The following is a 24,440-nucleotide window of genomic DNA, read 5'->3' as shown; positions in this document are numbered from 1 at the left end:
TTTCTAAACCTGCGTAAGTAAATACAAAGGTTTCCGACATCCAACTTCTGTACATTTTACTTGCATTTATTACTAAAATGAAGGCATTAAGAAAAATCCTTCTTAATATTGTGTCAAATTGCTGGTTTTCTCTTCAACTGTGTGTAGTCTTGGAAGAGTTTATAGCTAGCACTATTGGTTTAGGGACTCAGTGATCTATTTGGGCAGTGGAAATAAACACTAAAGGTGTCATGATAAAAGAATTCGGTGCAAAATGTTCTGCACAAGCAAATATGCATGAATGAAACAAGATAGCTCTTACAATTTACAGTCTTCTGAAAGAAAGGTAGCACAGCAGTAGGTTTCCAGCTCAAGGCTCTTGAAGACGTTTAACATGTATTTCTTTATGTTCTTTACTTTGAAGGTTGTTTAGATACTGCACTATCTGATGTGCAAACTTGAGTTTTTTCCTCTGTAGTTTCATGGTACAGTCCCAACAGATGAGGTTGTGCTGCAAAACTGCTCAACCACATCTTTGATTTGGTCCAGGAGCCTTTGTTTTAAACTGACTGTTTTATACACTGCTTTTTTGCCTGAAGTACATGGGACTGGTAAATTTTTTCCTTCTCTCACAATTACATTTCCTTCTGTAGCAGTAGAGAGGCGATAATTTGAGTTACAATTGAGGTGCCTTTTTTCCTTCTGAAAGGATTGAACTGAGGCTAACAGGATAATTGAACATGTCTGTGATAGCTTTCCCCATATATTTCTTATTCTCAGAAAAACTGTTCTTATTTTTCCAAGATACCCTTACCTTTACTAATCAGTCTTCTGACTCAAGAAGAATTATTCAGATAGGTCTACTCTTGGAGTACCCTGTTCACTTGATTAAAGGCCCAACTCTGCTTCAGTGCATTTTTTTGCTTGACTTCTATGTGCCAGTATTGTTGCATTTGCTTTCTCATGATCTTCATAGCTGTCCACAATCCATTCAAAATTGTACAGCTGGAATAAACCTGGGCACTAACCCAAACAGGGAGGATATAGAGACTTGCATAAGGATCTTACTGCATTTTGGCAAATCCTGCATTAAAGATGTTTTGATGTTGTTATACTTGATATATGAGCAGAAGAAGAAGTTTGTAGGTATTTGCAACAAGATGTGTATATGAAAGTTCTCTTTTAAAAAAAGAGGACATATACAAGTGGAGGTACAAAGTGCTGTTAACTTGGTTGAATTCCAATGCGTTGTCCCAAGGGCAAAAAAACAAGTTGGATTCATTGACTTGAAGCCTTTTTGTTGATGCCAAACTGTTTTCTACAGAGTAGCTTAGTTTCTTGGGTAGTGTGTAACCAAAAGGCTAAAAGCACGCAAAATTAGGAGATCTTTTGATAGCTAAGGACAGTATGTCTATAAAAACTCGTGGTGAACAGAGTAACTTTTTATATGGTGTATATTGCTTGGTTTAACGTGATCACGTACTTGGAGATAAACAATTACACTTTTGATTGCAAAATTATATTTTTATAGGCATATCATAGGAGCAAAATGCCTTTTGGATCATAGTCACTGGTTGCAATCGCATAGAAATATTTTTAAATGAAAAATTACTGCAAAGCAAAGATATGTCTGGTTGGAGCTGAGAAGGAGAGGAAGAGTTCATTGTCTTCCCAAGTCCCAGTTGCCAAATGGGAACTTTATAGTGTACAAAGATAGTAAAAAAGCAGCCCAGTTTTTCATCTTGGCTTTTCTGTAGAGGAAAAAGCAAAAACATTCAAATTAATTTTGTAAGAGGATCTTGCACACAAACACTGGTCCAAGTTCCTGCAAATGAAAACTGGTTGCCTGGTAATTGGATACAGAATAGTGCTGTATCAAGGTTTAATAATGTATTTAAAATACAAAGTACAGAAATAAAAATTCTTTTCTTTTTTTCTCTTCCAGGTTCTCTGGGAGATGCTAACAAGGGAGGTCCCCTTTAAAGGCTTGGAAGGATTACAAGTAGCTTGGCTTGTAGTGGAAAAAAACGAGGTAAGACTACATTTCTACATTCAGGTACATAGATCAGAAAACAGTATTGGGGTTTTGCAAAAGACTTTTTCATCTTCTTCAAATTGAAAGTAAGTTCACGCGTATGGAAAGATTAGCAGTAGGAGCTAACACAAAGGGTCAAAGTGATGTTATTCCTCATGAATGGACCCTTTACATCTAATTGTTGCAGCTTCACGTCGTGATGCTGTAGATCAAAAATTGTACAAGTACTGTACTAGTTTCTCAGTCTCAATTGTAAAACCTAGGGGTTTGTTCTTAGTGATGAAAGAAGCCATTGCGTCCAAGGTAGGGGAACAGTTTAACTCCATCTCCTGCGTTTAGGACATCTTTTTACTGGCCGGGAGTTGATATATCTGTAAGAGACCTTCAGCTACTTCAACTTAACTCTCCCAGCAGGAGTCACTATAGTACAAGAAACTGCCGCTTAGATGAAAATTTCAAAAATAAAAGAAGAAAAAATAGTTTTAAAAAAAGAGAGAAATTACAGTTTTGCCACCTACGTTCAACACTACATTGAAGATGAGCTCCTCACTGGTATCGGCAAGGCTGTGGCATAGCTGCAAGCCTCCTCATGCAGAGTCTTTCCATTTCAAAAGCACTTCAGTGGTGTAAACACCGTTTGTACAGTGTCCCCAGCCTCGCTTTTCTTCTTCTCACAAATTGAGGCTTTCAGTTAGTTGGACATGTGAGCGTATATCTGAACACATAGTCCCTTGATATCAAAGACAGTAACTACATTTAAAAAACATTTAAAGTTGTGACTGTACCACACACAGACAAGCATGGAAATCCTCCACAAAGATGAAACCTCCTCTATCTAGACACAGCGGAAGCTTGGGAAACATTACAATGGCGAGGCACTGGCTGTACAATACAGATTTCTATTATTCTACATAAACTGTTTCTCAAAATGCTTCAGAGTTAAGCAGAGGAGTTAGGTTTCCTCCTCTTAGTTTAATGTTTTTTGTTGGTGTTTTTTTGCCTCTCTCTTTTTTCTTCTTTTTGAGGACTGGATTAATTCCAGTGAGTGACACTGTGATATACCAATTAGTTGGAAATGCTACACTAACAGTGTGAAGATTGTGAATGTGGTCTTCTACTGCATTTATCAGAGCAGGGGACACAAAGACACTCTTTCTCCTAGTTTAGAAAAAGCCTCACGCATCATTTTGAAGGAGGAGCCAAAAAGCCTTCCATCAACAGTATTAGGTTCTTGTGCATACCACATGCAGTTTTATGTAAGGAGTACAGAGTGGCATTGGGAATATTGTAAAGACATGCAGTCAGTCACGTGCTGAAACAGGTCCAAGAGTACAACACACATTTCTCTACAGTTTTCCGGAGCAACAAATTGTGTAAAATACAGTATGAGCAAAATGTGGATGTGACTATTTTACTCATGGCTGAAGAAACCTAAGGGGTGGCACTCTCAGAGCCAGCTCTTTGCCTGTGAGGTACCACTAGCCTGTTGCTACCACTTTCCTCAGAGGACTCTGAGGGATCTTACTGGGCATTGCAGGCTTTTAATTTTTTCTGGGCATGAAATGGGTAATATGTCCAGCATAAGCCTCGTAAAAGCCAGCTTGTGCTACCTTTCTTCTTAGTTTTCTGTGTCCCAAAACACGTGTAAGGGTCAGGTTCTGCTCTCAGTTCAGTCTGTTGATATCGGTGGGATTGCATGGTTCCAGTCCACAAGAGAACTGGATTACTGTTGAGCCACTCCTCCATCTTCTGGACTGCAAGTCTTTTGTTAAAATCAGTGAGAGATTAAGGCCAAAGCATAATTGCATAAGGTGAAAAATAGCCTTTGTAAAGCCTAAGGCCAGCAAATGGAGTAGATTCTAATGTTTCTCTATGTCCTTTGACACTATGCATAATTTAACAGTATTATTTTTATTCTGGTGAAGATTTTTTAAAGCCATTTTTTTGCGAAAAGCAAAGCGTGAGAATTCAAGTTATGCTAGACATGATCTCATAATAAATTGCCACTGAGAAATGTATTCTTTATTATAATATGACATTTGGAACCTGCTACCTCTATATTACATATTAGGTAGGCAACATTCTCCATAAGTGAGGCAAGTAGTGATTGCAACTGTTTGTCTAGCCCCTGGAACAGTGAGGGTTACAGACACTACTGCAGCAAGACTAGCCAGTGTATTTTTAGGCTAATGACTCAATTAGAGATCAGACACCAGTACAACTTATTTATGCATTGTACAAATTTCTGTGTATTTCCTCCACAGAAGCCCTTGCATGTTAAGTTATGACATTAATAATCAGACTTCTGCAGTGCCCTGCCTCTGTATCTCATGTTTCCAATTCTTACAGGGTTCAAATGCTTTCGGAACAGAATTTTTTAGCTCTTACTTTTGGCTGTTGTGTCTTGTAAGGCTTTGCAGGTCACGCTGCAGTAATGTAATGGTACAGAGTGACATAACCTGCTCTACTTTACTTCTGAAATGGCAGTAGTAGGGCAGATGAGAGTGTCTTCCTGGCAGGTTAGTCTGAAAAGGAATGTAATACCTGGTTCTTGCCTCGTAGAGGACAAGAACCCTTTTTTCAAACAGCTTGACCCCTCTTACATTTGAACTCATTTTCGCTGAGAAACTGGTTTTCTATCTAACTTTAAAAAATTTATTTATGTAATATGAAACATCTGAAGTCATTTAATGGCGTTAGTGAGAGCAGAGGGATCTCCTTCAGTGTGTAATGTTGGAAGCATGTGCAGTCAACTGGAGAGGGTTCAGTATCTCTGTATGTGTATATGAGAAAGGATTTGTTTTAGAGCTTTCCACTATGGAGGCAGGCTGTTAATGTAAGAATCTTCTAATTTAAAACTCAGCAAATGAAACCAAACTAGCTTCAAACTAATTCTGTGTAGTCAGTGGTCCTGGCTATGACCAGCAACTCCTTGTCTTCAGTCATTAGGAAGTATTTATGAGTTCACTGTGCTCTGTGAGTGCTTTCTGAGATCTGCATGTCCTCATTAATCCTGCTGACCACAGGCTCATGAAACGTCTCTTGTGTCATGTAGAGCTTCACTTAACTCTTTTTAGCTCACTTAATGTAATCTATATTTCAGCTATTTGTGTGTCAAGAGTGATTATAGTATTGTACAGCTAGATCATTTATGTGGGAGAAAGGAATTAAGGCAGGCTGTATGCTATGCCTATCTGACAAGAATCTTAAAATACTACACAGTAACCTCCACAAACTATTATGTTTTAGTATTAAAAGTTGTTTGTCTTGGTTTTTCTTCTTCTCTCTGAGTTTTCTTAAGGAACTCTATTTGTGCATTTGATGCATTGCTTTCTTATAGGTCTATTAAAAATTATTTGTGCTTCTTGCTAGTGTTAGTAATTTTGATTTTTCTTTCTAATATGTCTCCACATTTTTTATATTGTGTTTCAAAAAGGAAATGTGCTTTAATTCTTTGAAGTCTATTGGTCTCATAAGAAATTGCTTAGTAGCAGCTGAAAAGGAAATGCTTCCAGTAACTGATATATTTTCTTTCCATCAGAGATTAACCATTCCAAGCAGTTGTCCCAGAAGTTTTGCAGAACTGATGCATCAATGCTGGGATGCTGATTCAAAGGTAATTAAATGTGGTTTTGATTTCTGCACCACCACCCTAGCCTTGTTTTGCAAAGTGAATTAGCATTTCTTTAGGGGACAAGTCTGAGCTAACATCATTGACACATTTCTTCATGAAGATACTCAGGATTGTCTCTTTTTTTTAGTGGGTTTATATATTTATACCTAAATCTCTCTCTCTTTTCCCCTTTTAATCAAGAGTTACTATGCTGCTAACTTTTCCTGACTACTAAAGACAATGACAGGAAATATGGTAAGATGGCAAAAATATAGCCATGGAAAAATCGTGGGGTTTATATTTTCTTTCAGAGGTTAGTACTTAATCCCTCTTGGATGCATGTGAGCATCACGTTATGAAATACAAATTTCAAGGTCCAATTCTGTGCCCTACTTGTGTTGAAAACACAAGTGTAAGTAAAGAATAAGTTAATCCATAAAACAGGTAGGAACAGCAACAACACATTCTAAATTAACATTAAACCTTTCCTAATGTTCCCTTAGGGCTTGAATGGTGAGCTTTACAAAGGCTGTACTGTAATAATATGATAATAGCAGTGCTGTTTAACCATGAAAACAGAATATAAAGTTAAAAGAGCTGCATCATTGTCACTATTAATCTGTTGCTGCAAGGAAGGGATTAAATAAGTATTTATACAGTAAAAGATTTTGTAGATTATGAGAGCAACCTTCTTTAAATGGACTTTGTGACCATCCTGTTGTACATAAAACTGGCTGAAAAGAGCCTGTGGGCATACTAGCTTTACTACCAAGGATTAACATCTATTTCCTTTGCCTATGAAAATATTTGAGACATTGAAGAATACTTAAGCAAAGGAAATTGTGCTTTTTTTCTCAAGTCAAGGCACCAGGAAGAACTTAGTTTCTTTAAACTCAGAAGAAAGTTAGCTACTTCTTCAGAGAGACCAAGATTAATTCCAAGAAAAATTATACCATACAGGTGCTCTAAACTAGAATTTATCACCAAAGAGTAGCCACAGAAGAATAGTATGGAAAAGAAAATACCCATTCTTGGTATGCCTTTTAAAAGCAAGGGGTTGCTTTCCTGCAGAATGGATCTGGAACACTGAGATCCATCAGCATGTGATTTCCACAAGAACAGACATATAATTACCACTCTTAATAACTTCTTATATCTTCTCCTCAGAAGGGAGGGGAGAAAAATGCTTTGAGTTTTTGAATCTACAGGTAGGCTGTTTAAGTTCTAGGTCAGTAATTACTGAAGAGGAATTTAAGTGCCAACTGCTTACTTTTACTAACTGCTCCTAAGTGTCAGCATCACTATCAAAGGCCTCAGAAAAAGAACTATTTGAGCTTCTTTTCTGTAATTGGAGCACATACTAGATCAGCTCACTGTCTTCCCTGTTCGAGCCACTTCCTTAAGTGTGCAGAAGACTGTTGTTTCTCAAGGAGAGAGAGGGATTTGCATGTTGTTAAGGAATGGTGCTTAACCATCAGGCTGAGTTCTGTCTGATAATTAAGTGGGTGTGGGCTGGTTCCTTGGGACATTGTTCCCAGAGATCTCTCTGGTGCATGCAAAGTGTGAATCTCCTGTGAGATGGGGTTTTTCTGATGGTCTGCTCTTCGCTAGTTTATTTTATGCAGCTCTTCCTCTGTTAGGCAACTGCAGCTTTGTTCACATGACTGAAATGGAGTAATGTGTGGTCACAGTTTGGACATGTGACTGACTTATTCAGTCACGTGCTGGGAAAGGTTCGCTACTTACAGTTCTCCAGATGCTTTGATAAAGGGCTGTGTGGCCTGCATGAGCCAAAAGATGGAGCACGCTCCTCTGAAATACTGCTCTGTAACATTCCCTTTTTGCCAGGATTAGCTTTAGACATTCAGATCGTTGATGCATGAACAAGTCACTGAAGGTCAAGCAGGGGTGAACTTGAGTATGTCAGCTGCTCAAAAGCAGTTGCTAAGGTGCACACTTCTAGCCCACAAAAATCATGAAGTAATTTTTGGTGGCTTGCCCCTGAGAAATGAGGGATGTGCATTTAGGTGGGGCTGAGGAATACACTTGGAGAGGTGCTGCAGAGCGGCTGGAGTGTCAGACACTGCTCACACCATAATTTATTCATGGGAACAGACAGAGTTATTAATGTTGCTTTGAATTCTTAAGAATTTCTTCACGTGGAAAAAAATATCTCTAGTGCTCCATGTGATACTTGAAATGGTAGTCTTTATGCAGTTTAAACTGCTAGTTGAAACAAATAGTTCACACCTTAAAATTTCTACCAAACAAGGTGCTTTTGCTTGGGTATTAGGTAATTGTAGAAACAAGGTTGGTCATCACTGATGTCTTTGTTTACTGGGGTTACTTGCTTTTGGGACATGGGTGAATAATTCTTTCTCATTTCATCTGTTCCTTCATTTTCTTTCCACATAAGAGATGTTTATAAATTACGGAGTATTTTAATGGAAAACAGAAATCTGGGAACAGTAAAGAAACAAAAAATGAAAGACTTGTGGATTAAATATCCTTGTTTTATGCAGACCTGTTCAGTAAGAAATACTGAGTGGAAGGAAACAATGCAAACATTAGCCAGAATTATTTCTAGAGGGGCATATATTTTAAAGATTTCAGTATGAGACATCACAGATATAAAGGGAAACAGTTTTCAAAGGCGACTCATGCCTTGATATTTTAAGAATCCCTTATAAGGGCTTTCTAGAAAGTGCTAAACAGTTATCCACTGAAAAGAAGACTTTTTTTTTTTTTTAATGTTTCTCAGCTCAGGCTCCCAGTTTCACAAATCACTTCTTGCCAGTTTTAACCAGGGTACCACTCTCCATTTAGAGTGGATTTATTAAATCTGAAATTATCTCTTCCTAGGGGCAGGAAACCAACAAAACCCACATGACAGTGTAGGCTTGTGCCTTCCTGTCAGGTTTGTCTCTATGCAAAGCTGTTACTTGTAAATCTGGCAGCTGCAAAGCTGGCAGGGTAACTGCTGGCTGTTTACAGAATTTGCACAGCCAGAATGTACAGTACTTTGGCAGTACTGTGTGATTCTGCATTTGTTCCAGCTCCAGTTGCACCAACTCAGCAGCTCCTTCGCCTGTAGTGCAGAACCCACCAAGTGATTGTTGCTGCTTCTCCCAAATCAGCTGGTTGCTCCTTTTGCCTGCCATTAGTAAAAGCCCTATTCTCTGTCATTGTCTCCACGCTGGTTGCTCCAGGCAAGCCTGACAGTAGAGTTGACTGTGCTCACTTAGTGTCAGCCCGGCCCTATACTTCCCAGTATACACCTGAGAAAGAAGGAGCAAGCAAAACTCATAGATGTGTTTTGTAAATGATCCTGAATAGTCCATAAAATATTGTAGATAATTCAGCATGGGAATGTTTGCCCTTGGTGTCTTCCTGAAAATTTGTTTTCTATAGGCACATTATGTACCTGCCAGTCTGTTGGACAATGTGAAGCAGTTGCAGTACCCTGGTAAATTGCAGAAAGCCACTATGTCCTATCTCTGGCAGCTTCCTCACCATTTGGGAGGCCCTTGAATCCCTTAAGAGTTCACATCCACTGGTGTGGTTACAAGAGATGCAGCTGTAGCAACAAAAAGGCTGTGAAGGCGGGTCAAAGGTTCTTCTGCCCCAGGACTGCACTGGAGTTGGTGGTGGTAGTCATGGATGGATTTTGTGCCATGTGCCCCCAGTGCTGCCCACTCCTGACCGGGGAAGTTTGGGCTCTTCCCAGGGTGTGTTCAGAGGATCTGCTCAGCTGGGGCAGGTCCAGCACCATCATGCACGTGGAGGGGAGGACAGCTGCCTCCCCAGCCCCCGGTAAAGGCAGGGAGACCCTGCTGGTTTCCATACAAGGGACTATGTCACCAGTTCCAGCAGCGTGCTGCTTAACGGGTACCTGTTGCTGTGAAGCCCTGTGTGCCCAGCGTGCCACTCTCTGCATGCTGGGCTGGGGAACAAATTGCATAAGCACTTGTGGCTGGGGGAGCGTGTCTGTGGCAAAGAAAATCTGCGTAGCTCACTGAACTGCCCATTGCCTGAAAGCACGGAGGTGGACCAAAAAATGACAGACAAAGCCTCCAGTTACAGCCGAGTAGTGCGGCATTACAGTATAAGAGAGCTTGTCTCTTTTTTTGTTATGCATTTGACACTTCTTCATGCTGTTTGACATTTAAAATAAAGAAATTGTCTGTCTTTTATAATGTGGAAATCACTTGGATCTTCCTGAGAGAGACACCTCAGCATTGTTCCTAATTGTTTTTGTGCTCCCAAATTAAAATGCACGTTTTAATTGCGGCATCTGTAATTTTAGCAGAAATGGTATAATTAAAGGCACAGTAGAGAGAGAATGTGCATCATCCCCTTATTATGTAGCTACATTTTGTTTCAACCTTTTGTCTCAACCTTGTCTGGGGTCTGTCAAACAGACTAACAGAGTCAGCGCTCTTTCAAGAAACACGTTTAACTGGCTTTTTCAGTTTTCAGTTTATTATCCTACTTCATAGCTTCCCCTTGCGACTAAGGGAAAGGGAATAAAAAAAAAAAAAAGGAAGAAAAGTTTTCACTGGTCTTTCTGACTCATGAGCACAGTGGGTCTTGGATGGAGAGCCCTGGACCAGAAGGTTCAGTAAATCAGCCCAGGACAGAAGAGCACAGAGTCCACTAACTTGAGCTTAGCTGCCAGTCAAGATATCCTTCCCTAGCCTCAATCTTCGGTTCTTCCCAGGCTGCTCCTGAAGTAGCTAAGTGAGAGTTTTTTGAAAGTATCTCCTCTGCAAGAGGGGAATTGCAGCCAGAAACCTGTTACTGAAAGGCAGCTAAATGGCTTGTTCACACACCAAAGAGTTTATGTTAATACCTGTAAAATGCTGGCTGTATAATTACCAGTTGCTGATGGTCCAGCCTTCTCTATTTGGAAGCATTTTCCCTCTTATCTTGAGAAAAATTATTCTTTCAAATTAAGAATCTAGATGATTATTGATGAATCCAATATTTAACACTGTTTCACTGGTAGACATGGGAGACAGCTAAAGGCTTGAGTCCTACTAGCCTGTGTGACTCTTCCCAAACCTCTCTTTAAAGGAAGAACAAAAAGAAACCATTTACAGACTTAGAGTCCTCTTGAAGGATGCTGTGGCCAGAAAGAAGTGTGGCAATTCCTGTTAATTGTGTTGTTTCAGTTGAAAAATTCCTGCAGATAGTTTTAGTAGTTTTGTATGAATGCAAATGCTCTGTTTTGTTTTTTTTTTTCCTTCAGAAAAGACCATCTTTCAAGCAGATTATTTCAATCCTGGAATCTATGTCAAATGACAGCAGTCTTCCAGACCAGTGTAACTCATTCCTGCATAACAAGGCGGAGTGGAGGTAAGTTTTCTTCCTCCCAAGATGATATGATGTGTTTTACGTTGAAATGGTATGAGTAGTTTTTTTTCAGAAAGACATCAGACTCCAGTGATGTACTGGTAGAAAATATGCATGCTTGAAGTATTTTTAGAACACAACTTACCTTGTTGTTTTTCAGGAATGCCCAGAATGTTGCGAAACTTGTATTAGGAGCCAATGCACTTAGCTGTACCCTGTATTTAATATTACACTGGTTTAGGCATCATGATATTTATGGTTTTGTGATTCACATCTTAAAACCAATTACAAGGTTTCAGTCAATAGTGTGGGGGCAAAAGAACTCAAATAACATGTAGGTTTGATGCCATTTTCATAGACAGTGTATTGGTGATGTTAGTATTAAAACAAAAAAAAGATAATAGATAAAAGATAACTCCCCCCCCCCTTCCAAATCAAGCCTCTATTTGTATGCATTCTGACATTCTTACTGTGTTCTCTCCTTTGTATGAACTATGTTCACATATCTAGCATATGCCCAGGCCAGTAGTGTTTTTACATACTGTTCCAGCATTGTTTGAGCATATATGATTTTAGCTATTGCTGATTTTTAATTGTTATTCATAAGTGATTATAAATGGAGATGAGATTTGAGACAATTTTATTACATTACAGTTTTGCCGTAAAACTTCCAGCCTCTTCTTTGTTATGTGCCAGAACTTCAAAAACTTGTCCCTGAAGCTTATTTGTGGGTTAGAAAACTCGCTCCTTCCCAGTACAGCCTTCTGTTTGAGATGGAATATTGAAAACAGATCTGCAGAGGGAGGGAGATGATTTTTGCAGATGATCGTGTCTCAGTCTATATTAAGAAGCTTTGGCTCTATGCCAAAAAAGCAGGGAGCAGACATACGGAAAGATTCCCTGCATCGAAGAAACGGGGACGGGGTGGAGGATGGGAAAGAGCACATGGAAATGGGGCTTGTGTCAAGCCCGGCAATCCCGCGTTTCTTCCGCTGCTTTGCCAGGAAAGGCAAGACGTAGATTTTTAATGGGGCGAGTGGAAAAACTGAGCTGTCGCTGGGACGCCCCCGGTCACACGGCGGGGTATAAATAACCCGGCCCGGGCCCGGCCGGGCGGCGGGGGCTGCGCGCCATCTGCTGGCGGCAGCGCCGCACTGCGCCCCCGCGGGGCCGCCCCGCCGAGCCCGCCCTGCTCCGGGCGCTGCTCCTGCCCTTAGCAAGGGACCGGCCCGGCCCAGCCCGCCCTGCTCCGGGCGCTGCTCCTGCCCTTAGCAAGGGACCGGCCCGGCCCAGCCCGCCCTGCTCCGGGCGCTGCTCCTGCCCTTAGCAAGGGACCGGCCCGGCCCAGCCCGCCCTGCTCCGGGCGCTGCTCCTGCCCTTAGCAAGGGACCGGCCCGGCCCAGCCCGCCCTGCTCCGGGCGCTGCTCCTGCCCTTAGCAAGGGACCGGCCCGGCCCAGCCCGCCCTGCTCCGGGCGCTGCTCCTGCCCTTAGCAAGGGACCGGCCCGGCCCAGCCCGCCCTGCTCCGGGCGCTGCTCCTGCCCTTAGCAAGGGACCGGCCCGGCCCAGCCCGCCCTGCTCCGGGCGCTGCTCCTGCCCTTAGCAAGGGACCGGCCGGCCCAGCCCGCCCTGCTCCGGGCGCTGCTCCTGCCCTCCCTAAGGGACCGGCCGGCCCAGCCCGCCCTGCTCCTGCCCGCACCGCGGGGCCGCTGCGCCCCTCACCCCGTGCCAGTGTTCTGGGGCCTGGGAGTCATGGTGGTACTTGAAATGCCTCAATGGCCACCGTTGTTTATGCAGACTCTGAGCCTCGTGTGGTGGCTTTGACGGCAGACAGAACAAGGAGGGTTGGGAAACAAGTACACCCTCGTGAGGGGTTTATTATAATAAAAATATTTATTTAAAAGATGAATGGTGCCCAAAGAGGCTGCCTGAAACGGAGGGTAGACAATGTTACATGAGTAAAGCAGGTATTTATTAAAAGGTCTTCAAAGGATAAACCTTGGGCAGTGCAAGAGCCCAGCCGTGGCTCTACCCAAGATGGATGCAGGATGGATCCTGTTCATGAGTTTTCACACTTCTGTAAGTTTTGGTCTATCCACACATTGGGGTTAATTGTCCGATTACGGCTTCAGGTTATGAAGTCCCATTCTCCTAGATTGCTTTGCTGTTGCTTACACATTTTGGGCCCAAAGCTGTAATGGTGTCCTTGGTTCTCAGCCTGGAAAAGGATTGTTTGGTCTAACTAAACTGTGAGGAGAATTTGCTAACAATTTATATGAAGTTCAGAGTCATGCACTAAGGCAGTACCCAATCTGAAAAATATAAAAGCTAAAACTTAAGGCATCATGAGCAAATATTCAAATGCCTTTAGGAAAAGCAAATAACTACTTAAATCTTGCCAATATAGAAAAATAACAGTTGTACTAGCTGACATTTGGTAACAAACATTGTCTAACTTAATCTGTTTATTTCTTGAAGTGTGACTCAAGTGACCCACTTATGTCTTGCTAATTTTGTTTTGGTACACCTGAATTTCTCAGATGAGGAATGTCTGAAAAGGTGTTAATGAAAGGCCATGCAGCAACAAAAAGCTCTTTGGTACTGTCAAGTAATGAAAAAAATTCTTACCATGGAGACTTGTCTTAACAATAAATGTGGCATTTTTTTCTGGAAGAATAAATGACTTGGAGACAAGGAAATGTGAAAGAAAATGAAAGTTGGTGATGGGACATGATTTGCTTGAAAGCGAAGATGATTTTTTAATTGAGCTAAAATGAAAACAGCGTTCAGAACGAGCACAAATCATGTGGGCACTAGTTTGGAAGCTGGGGAGTGCTCTGCTATCCAAATTCTGGTAACAGCTTTCTGCCCTGATACAAAATCTGTGTCTCTGTGGAAGCTTTCATGAATGTTTAGCCAAATAAACAGAAAGTATGCAAAAGATTTGCCACCTGAAGTAGATGAAAAATGCATAAAGTGATCCCAAAGGATATACTAAAAGACAAAGACCTAAGTTTGTTACTAAAAACAATTGCGCAGAAGTTTAATGTATTTTAACTTCTGCATTGAAAAATTTTTGCTTTTACTGATGATTTGTGTTTTTTCCATGGTTTTTTATCCCATAGGGATTTGCAAAGAGATAGTGGAACCAGCAGCAGGGAAAGAATGAGATCACAAAATAGGGAATTTTAATGAAGCCTGGATATCAGAGCCCTGGAGAAGGGTAGGCTTGGGAAAAGCAAAAATTATGCTTGTTCCTTTGAGGGACCTCTGAATTAATGATCCAGATACTGCACTTTCACAAGGATACTGCACTTACCAAAGCAAATCAAAGCTCAGACAAGCTGGATTGCATTTTCACCACTCTTAAAAAAAAAAAATAAAAAAAAGGCAAGCTGAGGTTCTTTTTGTATAGACATGCCAAAATTGTAGCTATAACAGCAAGTAACTGGAGTCTTCAGTTTCACTGAGTGGCTGGCATGAAAACTGAGAGTGGGCTGAGTCTCTACGTGACTGCTGGAGTTGATAACACAGATGATGCTTTGACTTACCTATATAATGCAGTCCTATTTGCAATATTTTCTGGTCTTAATTTTTATATTAATATTTTTATCTGCTCATTCTGTTTTTCCTTAAAATAATTCAGTGTCTTCTTTCCTAACTGTTCCACGCATGTTTGGCACATTTTTATTATTAATAAAATAAGGGCACTGCCTTATGCTTGGGTTGCCTAGGTCTACCCTATGTTTAAGTTCATATTCTGTGATCCTTTTGGAGCCCTTTTCCAAGTCACTTGTATTACAGTCAGAAAAAATTACTGTAGAAGTAATGATGTTTCAGTTCAGTGAGAGATCACATTTATCTGCATTTAGTCATATATACTAACTGCATCTTTCCTTCCATCTTCTCCCCACGAGTGGCTGCTCCACTGATTAAAATAGTTTATTAGTGATACTTATATTTGTGTATTAGTAGCAATTCAAGACATATAAAGAAATGCCAGTCATTGTTTTTAATCTGTGAATGTTTAGCATTATAGTTTCTAGCAATGCAGTATTTGTTCTTCTGTATTACAGAATGAATTTTTTCTAGAAAAACCAGTAAACCCACACTACAGAAGCAAACAAATCCACATGCCCTACAATGTATAATGTTTCAAGCTGCTACATTTATGGAGTAAGACTCATTAACTGGGCAATGTACAGTAGCTTTCTCTTTAATTACACAGTTTCATTATGCAGTGGAATTATTTTTCAGAATGCAACTGTTTTTGCAGACTAACCTTTTATTATAAGAGAAGTTTCTGTCTAATGAAGAGAGATAATTACAGTACAAAGCAGACTTTTGACAGAGAGAAAACTATTGTTACCAGGACTCCCCTAGTGCATAGTATTATTTTAAAAGAGGATGTAATTTACATATTAAAAAACTTGCAGAGTTGCGTGTAAGTAGCAGCAATGATGAGAGACAAACTAAGAAAAGCAGTGCTTGCAACTGCCCTCAAACTGCTGTTTCCACAGTAGATAGCATAATATGTGTTGCACCTGACAGAAAGGGTTTATGAGGGCTTTGGGTGTCTGGGGAGGAGTTACTTTCTGACTTTCAGTCCAGTGCCTTTTAGTTTGTTCCCTTGTTGTCTGTTTATTATGATGTGTGTCCACTTTCTACCCAGCACAGGGATCAATCTTAATCTATGCATGCCTAAATATGATAGAGAATTTTTCTTGAAATCTGAAGCATGGTAATTAGGAGGCGTATTTGTTCTGACCACCATATAGAACAGCTCACTCAGCAGGACTCCAGTGTGATAAATGCCTTTGCCCCCAGGTGGCTGATTTCTGCAGTAGAATTAAGCATGGTAGCAAAGTTTGCAGTAGGACTTACTGGTTATTCTAGCTCTGAATCCTTTCACTGTACTTTGTAAGCAATGCTCTCTGAAAGAGATGCTTTATCAAAGTGAGAAATCCATAAAATTTGAAATATTTATGTTATTGGTTAAATAGATTATTTGGGCACGCCATTTTCCCACACTGAGAGGTTAAACTCTTTTAGTGGAGAAGAGTTTAATCATTTCATGCCAGGATAGGAGATTTACAGAAACAACTATTATCTTTCTCCACCCCAAACAGAAATGACAGCTAATTCTGTCAGTCCTTGTACTTTCTTTTTGAAAACATCAGAAGAAGTATATTTTGTTCACATTATATTAGCACAAGAAAAATAATGTGGAAGTTGGAGCAGAATATTTGGCCTTGCTGAGTCCCAATAGCTATCTTTATAGGAGCTCTCTTCAGGATCTCTTGTCTTCTTAGGAGCTCTCTTTTTCAAGGAGAAAAACAAAACACTGTGATTGACTTCCCACAACTGTCAGGATACAAGTGACAGGCAGTGCACAATCTCCCAAAGAGGCACAGAAATGTGAAATGCAAGTACAACCTCTGACACTAATTGGAGATTTTTCTTTGGTTCCCCCACAAGCAAAATATATGTCTGAATCTGGTGACAGAATTGTTGTTCACCTTCTGTGCATTTGTGTAGTGCAGAACTTGTTACACTCTTCTCCAAGAGCAGTTCAGTTCATGTGTTTAAAATACACTGTCCATCAGAACGTATGTCAAAGGAAACTACCTCGTTACAGGAGGTATGTGCAGTGGAACCAAATAAAGATGGTGTCTGCAACTTTCTTGGAGTACTGCCTTCATTTCCTGCTCTTCCTACTTTTCACAACTTTGCATGTATGGTGAGAAGGGGGGAAAAGTAAATAATTTTCACAACTTCTCCAAACTTGAGAAGCTTGTATTTGTGACCATTTTCAGGACTGGCTCGTATCACAGTTTGTGTTTTTGCTCTTGTATCTTCACCTAAAGAAACAGGAAGGCAAGTGGGGAAAACATTCCCCCACAAAATGCTTCTGTGCACTTTGAGTATAAGTCCAAATACTATTTATAGTCAAGTTATAAACCCAGACAAATGGGCTTCTTGGACTGTCTGTATTGTGTTGCTAATGCTTGTCCCACTACCAGTTCTTAATGCAGTTTCTTTATGGATCAGATCATGTTTCATGATGTTGGGGGAAAAGAAGGCATTTTCATTTTTAAAATGTTTTTGTTACATGTTATTTTACTCTTTTAAATGTTATTTTTCTTCAACTGAAGGTATTATGGTTGTTCTGAAGTATAAACATTACCATTTCTTCCTAAAGCTGTGGAAGACTTTGCATTTGGTAATTAAATGAACTGCTTGAGTTAGTATTGTACTTTTCAGCTTTTCACATTTAATTAACATTCAAGTGGGAATTATTAACAATTTATATCTGTCAGGAAAAGACAAGACGTAACAAATTGTCTCCGTGCAGATGTGAAATTGAGGCAACCTTAGAGAGACTAAAGAAACTGGAGCGTGATCTGAGCTTTAAAGAGCAGGAACTAAAGGAGCGGGAGAGACGTTTGAAGATGTGGGAGCAGAAGTTAACTGAACAATCAAATACTCCTGTAAGTAGACAATAATTCAACCTTTCATCTTGTGTCAGAAGTATTTGGAGCTTTGTCTATATAAATCTCAAGATATACCAAAGAACTAGTGCTCCTGTTTTTAGTTGTTCCTTCGGGCCAATTTTATTGCATCACTGCAGATAACAATTTATTTTGTAATTTCACCTAATACATTAGATACCACATATTACTGATAGTTCATACTGTGACATGGGCATTTTAAATAGTGTCCCATTGTTTTATTTAGAGTTTTCAGCTTTAAAAGTTGTTTACATTCAGTAAATTATTTTCTCAACTAGGCAGTTGTTGGCTTTATAGAATGTAGGATTTGGTCTTAAATGTAAGAATAATATGTATCTTCCAGAAGGCATGTTGTGAAACTTACACAGATTTTTATGAATCTGTTCTTTTTCTTCGAGAAGAAGCAAATTCCCATTCTGTGAAAAGGGGGTCAAAAATTGATGTATTAATTTAAGGTTTTGTTAATAATTATAGTTAACATAACTTTGACTGGCCAGTTACCAGCCAGTAGAATTCCCACATTTCTGTTAGTAAATGGAATAAAAAACCTTCCTTGTATTATCTTGCATTTCTTAATGAAATACCATGCTCTTAACCACTGATTGGCAGAGGGAGGACCCACAGGGTCAGTGCATGGCGAGACATATTACAACAGAGTTGTTAAAAAATTTACTGTGATACCTACTTGTTTTTAGAGCACTAGCTAAAACAAATACCAAATTGAGATTGCAGTAGCGTTATGATTTTACTTATGCACAATTTTATCCTACTTCTAACCTTGATTCCAGCCAGACCCATTTACATATGACTTGTTTTTAAGGTGTAGCTTATTGCTGTTCTTTGAATGAAGTTATGTTTATGTTCCAGCTGCGAACATGCAGTAATGAAATCATGGAGGATAAATGTTTTCCTGTGTGCAGATTCTGTGTGTTTTCAGTAGATATCTGTATGCCTGCTTTAACACTTGCAAGATTCCAGTAACTGAGCTGTGGGCCATCCTCTATCCTGTGCACAGCATGAGACACAGCCTTAATGAGCAAACCTTTTCACCAGCAAGGCCCTAGGGTTTTTTTATGCTGTACTTCCTTATGACTTGTACTTTTCACTTAGAGCTGGCATTGCTGCAAGAATAAAGCATTGTGCTAAGGCCTATTGTGCTAAGCATGAACTGTCTTTCTGCATAGCATTAACCCAACTCTCCTATTGCATTTAAATGTAATTTCTTCTATTAGAGAAATACAGGTTTGTTTTTTACATACAGCTTAAGTGAGCTTTTACACAGAACATATTTTTCAAGAAGCTCTTTTATTGGAAGAATTTTGACATACTGGAAAAGAAAGGGCTAGTTCAAGGAGGATTGGTTCTTTTCGTAGCACTGGTTACACATACAACTATATTGTAAATTCATAGCTCTAAATAATTTCCAAAATATCTTTGGATATTCTGTTTGCAAGCTGTAACCCTTGAGAGTCAAGCATCTGTCTCCCTCCATTAGTTCAGTGTCTGCTCAGCAGCATCAGACCTAGAGGGTTAGAACAGAGAGCTGCAGTGCGTGACTTTAAAGTACCTTGACTAAACAGCAGGAATAAAGATCTGGCAACCAGACACATCTTAGGGTTCCCACTAGGCATAAACCTGGTTCTAGCTAACACTAGACCTTGTTGTGTCTTAGCTGGTAGTCTTGTCTCTGCTCTGTGTTCTGCAGTCACCTCTTCACTTGGATCTGCAGCAAAGACCAGAGGCCAACAGTGGTGTGCAGGAGTAGAAACTTAAACCAAATGACAGGAGAACAGCTGAACTGTCTCTGCCACTTGATTCTCCAGTACTGTAGGGTTGGTAAAAGCTTCATCCTGCATGGTAGCTATGAGTGGCAGGCTGCTCCTGCTCCAAAGAGTAAAGTATAGCTTCACACATATCATCATGAGGGAACGATGAGGCCAGTATTTAGAAATGCTTTTATGCATTTCTCTCTCCTCTTGTTTTCATCCTATTTCTGCTGCATCTTATACAACAGACACCTTTGAGTCTGGTCTCTGCAAATTCTTTTGTGCATATCTCCAAGAGTCTAGTGCAAGGGAATCTAGAGCATTTTGGTGGAGTAAAAGATATCCATAGCTGCCATGAAACGGGAGACTTCTCTTGAAAAAAGATTTGACTTTACAAGGCTAGTGTATGTAGCTAAGATGAACATCTTATTTAGAGGAAGACAGTGAACAACATATGAAATTCATGTATCACTTGTGATGCCCTGTACTTGCAGGTCATCGTTTAAGAATCATGGAATTTGGAGAGATTGGTGAATCCCAGCTATTTCTAAGGGTCTCTTCTGATAGTCATCATATGCAGTGTGTCAGTATAAGGCCTGTCCTGTCCCAACAAACTGTTTAAATTATCCAGATAACGAGATGGCAAAATACAGAGGAAGTAAAGTGATTATAACTTGCAAAATGAGCCATTCACAGCTTACCCACTCTCAGACCTTGAACAGTCAATTACTCCTTAAAGGTGTTTTAGTGGAAAGCTGATTTGCAGCTTTGTTGATTTTCGTTGGGAATTCTTCCCGTATGTCAGGGGATGCTCTTCTTTGGTTCTACAATGATTGTAACTACCTGGGAATGAAGCATGTGTGCTGTGTACTAGGTCTTGTTTTTAAAAGATTCCTTATTTTTATCAGGAAGGGCTTTTAGTAGTCCTTGATCCAACTAGAATGCTGTTGATGGTGTAACCAGGGGGATTTGTACAGCCAGGTGTACAAAATCTTAGCTGCAGGTTCTTTCATCAGATAGTGATAGGATGTATGAAGAGTACTTAGGGCACCCCATCATCCCAACTTCTTACTTTTGTTTTGGTTTCTTAAACCCTGATCACTAACTTTACTTAACCAGAATGCAAATAGTGCGTCTGTGTAAGTAGGGAAAGCTCAAGTCAAACAGAAGACAGATACTGTCTTTTTTAATGATAAAAAATCAGTCAGTGTAAGTGATTTTACCAAGAAATGGGCACTCTTGGAACAACCCTGGCTGTGAAGCCTCTTGTGTTACATACCAGGGCATCACCATAATCACCCCTGTAACCTGTTGTGATCAACTGCCGTAGACTGTTCAGTCAGTTTTCTGATCAGGCTAAAACAGATATGAAAACCAATGAGTTTTGGGGAGGTAGTTTTACAGATGCTTTGGAAAGAAAGGCTACTGCAGGTGTTTATGCACAGCTCCTTTGCTGTTATTTTAGTAGTGTCTCAGTTTGACACCCCGAGACAGGTAGGTAGTTTAATTTAGGGTGAAACTCCTGAGTTTTATTCCCTGTGAAACATAGGCAGACATGCCACAGAGGTTACTAGCCTGGCCACTCTGAAGAGGCATTAATAATTTACCTGAAGAGAGCATATTTCATTTGTTACTACAGACTGGGTCAGGAGAATGCCATTGTCTGTAGGTGAAGATTAATAGAAATGTAATATGATATACAACCAATTGACAGATGTCTCTTGATACCACTAAAGAAAATAAAAGGCAAAAAAAGAAGGAAAAAAAAAAGCTGAAGAAGCAGATAAGCTGACCCAAACCACCCCTCTTCCCTTGCCTGCTTGTCCTTGGGATGGCTTCTGAAGGTGTGGTGCTGGTGCAGGCTGGAGGCCAATTCTCCTGTCCTTTGCTTTGTTGAGAGACTCACTTCTGATTGTGGCTGTTGCAGGGTGACCCTTTCTCTCCTTTCGAGCATACACTCAAAGCCAGTCTGCTGCTGCTTTCATTTCTGGTATTTAGGGGCTGCTACTTCTGCATCAAACTGCAGAGCTTTTTTGGATTCTCTGGTCTTAACCTGATTGATTCTTCAATCCTGAAAGGATGAATTAAGCAACTCCAATTGCCTTGGAACCAGTGCACCTGGTTGGGAAATGTCATATTCTGTTTTGTGCTATACAAAATGAAGGATTGAAGAGTTTGAACCTTCTTTTGTCATGAAAGCTCTGTTGTCTATGGTTCTTGCCATGCCACTCAGTGATTTTGCACTTTGGTTTAGGAACAATGACCCCAGAAGGACTCTGTCTGTTTTAATGAATTCTTACTTGACCTCTGTGTTAAGATTCACTAATCGTATGCTTTCTGTTGATTGCTGACTAATCTGGTGGTGTCTTTTTCCTTGATTTTTAAATTGGTTCTAACTTTCACTTTTGCTCTGTCCTTTCCTCCTTTCAATAGTTTTTCTTACCTCTTGCTGCAAGAATGTCTCAGGAGTCTTACTTTGAATCTAAAACAGAGGAGTCAAACAGTGCAGAGATGTCATGTCAGATCACAGCAACAAGTAACGGGGAGGTAGCTGGCATGAACCAAAGTCTGAAGGCCTTGATGATGACGGGCTTTGGGGATATCTTCTCTCTGAACCAAGCAGGATCTGTCCTGCATTCTGGAATGCAGATAAACATGCAAGCCAAAAAGAATTCTTCTAAAACCACCTCTATGAGAAAAGGGAAGAAAATCAACATGGCTTTGGGTTTCAGTGAATTCGACTGGTCAGATGACGATGATGATGATGATTTTGATGACACAGATGATAGCAGCGAATGAAATAAGTTGTAGAAATTAACCCTGAAATCGTTTTAGCAAAGCAAAACAATAAAGTTCTAGAACAAGAATCCTGTCAGTTTGGTCTGTTTAAATCCTGTAAAAGAACAAAAAAACAAACAAGCAACAACAACAAAGATATTTACCAGGCTGAGCGTATTTGTATGTGGAAAGATATGTTTTTGTTCATTTGTACTGACTTATTTCTATTTTGGAAACTAAATTTGGAACTAAACTTTCCAAACTAATTGAGATTATTATTATTTTATTATTCTATCTATAATTCCTAGTGCCTGATTACAGAAACTATGGCTTCATAAATTTTAAGATTTAAGATCTGGAAACACTGGGAGAAACTTCAATGCCATTAATGTACTTCAAATTTTTCTTTTGTGTTTTTTGTCATTTCCCTTACCCTTTTAATTGTCAGTCACATGCATATGCTTGTACTTCCAATTTTGCTATTCTCTACATCCATTCTTTCTTACTGTTGTAGTGAAGGGGTTTGTTGTGTTTCTAATTTACAGCCTTTTTCAAGGCAGCATTGTGGGAAGTCATAGGTTTCTAGGAAGAGAGGAGCTGGGGAGGGGGAAGGGAGGGGTTAGTTAAATATATAATTTAAAAACTGAATAGCAGCAGAACCCAGATAATCCCTATTAGTAGATGATTTGTATAAATGTTCTTTTTTTCCTCCCTCACGTGTATGTGCATGTGTATATAATTCACTCCTGCAAAGTAAACTGCAATCAGACCTCTGCATCTATTATCAGATATTGTGATTTCGAAGCTAATTTTCAGTTATGTTAATGTGAATCCATGAAGCCTCATTAACTCTGATGGACTTATTCTTGTACCTGCGAGCAAAAATCGGTGTTTGTAAATTTTGATTCTGTTGTATCTGTTAAGCGGCGTGTGCCATCCCTAGGAAAGGACAAAAAGAAGGCACTGTGACATTTCAGCTTGGGCCCTACTCCTGTGGCTTATGTGAAATTCTCCGTAGTAGAATCTGGCAGTAATGTCAGGAATATTTACTAGTCTCTGCATAACTATTTTTTTGCAGCTACATTACTTTTAAAGTATTGTCATTGCTCTTACAGCTTACCATAAAACTCAAGCGTGTAACAATCTGCTGCAATAATTGCCTGCCAGGCACTTACATTGAGAGCAGTGAGGATGTTTCTCCTGATGACCCCTTTAGTGGTGATGCAGAAGGAGGGAGGGAAACCAGTGCGAACACAGATGCAGGTTAGAAAGGAAAATGTTGTAAAATATTTGCCAAGGAAGAAGGGCAGCATTTCAAAAGAAAAATGTTACTGTGTAGTTCAGCAGTAGTGGGAATAAGCCATCAAAATTCCATTCTCAATTACTGGAAGGGTTTCTTTTATAAAACTTCTGTTTTTGAGTGGCTTCTTTAATTATAGACTTGCCTGTTACACAGCTCTAACCTACATATTATGGTGTTTTGTGGATAGCTTAGAGAAAAATGGATACATTAGATAACAGCAGGCCTGAAATCATGACCTGTTCACTCAACAAAACAAAGTGGGCACCTCTTTGGGTTGTGAGAAATAATTGTTTTATCCTTAAGTGTCAGCACTGGTCTAGTCACCTGCAAGGCACAAGTGCTGTACTTTAAGCTGGCCTACTCCATTCTGTTTGCACAGGATTAGACCCACCCGAGATGCAGGATGTTCCTGCAGGAACATTTAACCTTCCAAACACTCCCAGATCTGTTGACTTGAACCTAACCTTCCTGTATCCAGAAGGTTTTCTCATGATGAAATTATCATTTAAATGATGCAGTAAATGTTCAAAGTATCCCAAGGAGAAACTTCTTGGCTCAGGTGGGGATGGCTTCTTAGGTCCATCAAAGCAACCCTATTTTAGGGAGAAAAAGAAACTTGGAAGGGCAAATAATGAAATGGAAATAAGATCAAATAGCCTTTTCCAGTGTAGATTTGTACTATTTTTGTAAGTCTATGTCTGCTAACACCTACAGCAATGATACTATTATTGTAACTGCCACTTTGCACTCTGCAAAATTTGATGGATTTTTGTAATGTAGTATGTGCACTTTAGGTCTTAAGATGTGTATCATTGTGCATAAATTACATAAGAAGTGTAGGGTTGTACAACTGAAAAAAAAAATTGGTTCAGTACATTTCGATTTCAAAAACGCCAAAAAATCTGTTCCTAGCATTGATATTTTGCACTTTTTTGGTGTTTGACAATCTTGGAGCACTTCATGCACATTTCTATTTGTGTGGGTTTTAACTGAATTTGTAAATTCACTCCTTAATCTTTACAGAAATAAAAATAGTTTTTAAGCAGTGTGACATAGATTTTCATAGTTGCAACATCACAAGGTTTAAGTCTGTCTTCAAG

The 24,440-nt window shown here is 39.8% G+C and overlaps 1 protein-coding gene across 2 annotated transcripts in view; it reads left to right on the top strand.

Moving 5' to 3' along the window:
- MAP3K20 (mitogen-activated protein kinase kinase kinase 20) overlaps window positions 1-24,440 on the top strand; it is an 83,137-nt gene that overhangs the window by 32,607 nt on the left and 26,090 nt on the right. The window contains exons 7-11 of one of the 2 annotated variants that reach the window (XM_062498204.1): window positions 1,925-2,011; window positions 5,556-5,630; window positions 10,879-10,985; window positions 17,337-17,472; window positions 21,693-22,124. In XM_062498204.1, coding sequence (XP_062354188.1) covers window positions 1,925-2,011; window positions 5,556-5,630; window positions 10,879-10,985; window positions 17,337-17,472; window positions 21,693-22,058 — 771 coding nt within the window. In that variant the 3' untranslated portion in view covers window positions 22,059-22,124. Of the gene's footprint in view, window positions 1-1,924; window positions 2,012-5,555; window positions 5,631-10,878; window positions 10,986-17,336; window positions 17,473-21,692; window positions 22,125-24,440 lie in introns of those variants that run through there. The other variant, XM_062498202.1, reaches the window with a different exon arrangement.

Source organism: Cinclus cinclus, chromosome 9, assembly GCF_963662255.1.
Source record: "Cinclus cinclus chromosome 9, bCinCin1.1, whole genome shotgun sequence".
In the NCBI taxonomy this organism is placed as follows: domain Eukaryota; kingdom Metazoa; phylum Chordata; class Aves; order Passeriformes; family Cinclidae; genus Cinclus; species Cinclus cinclus.
Note: the sequence above shows the minus strand (reverse complement) of the source record. Positions and strands in the feature narration are given on the sequence as shown.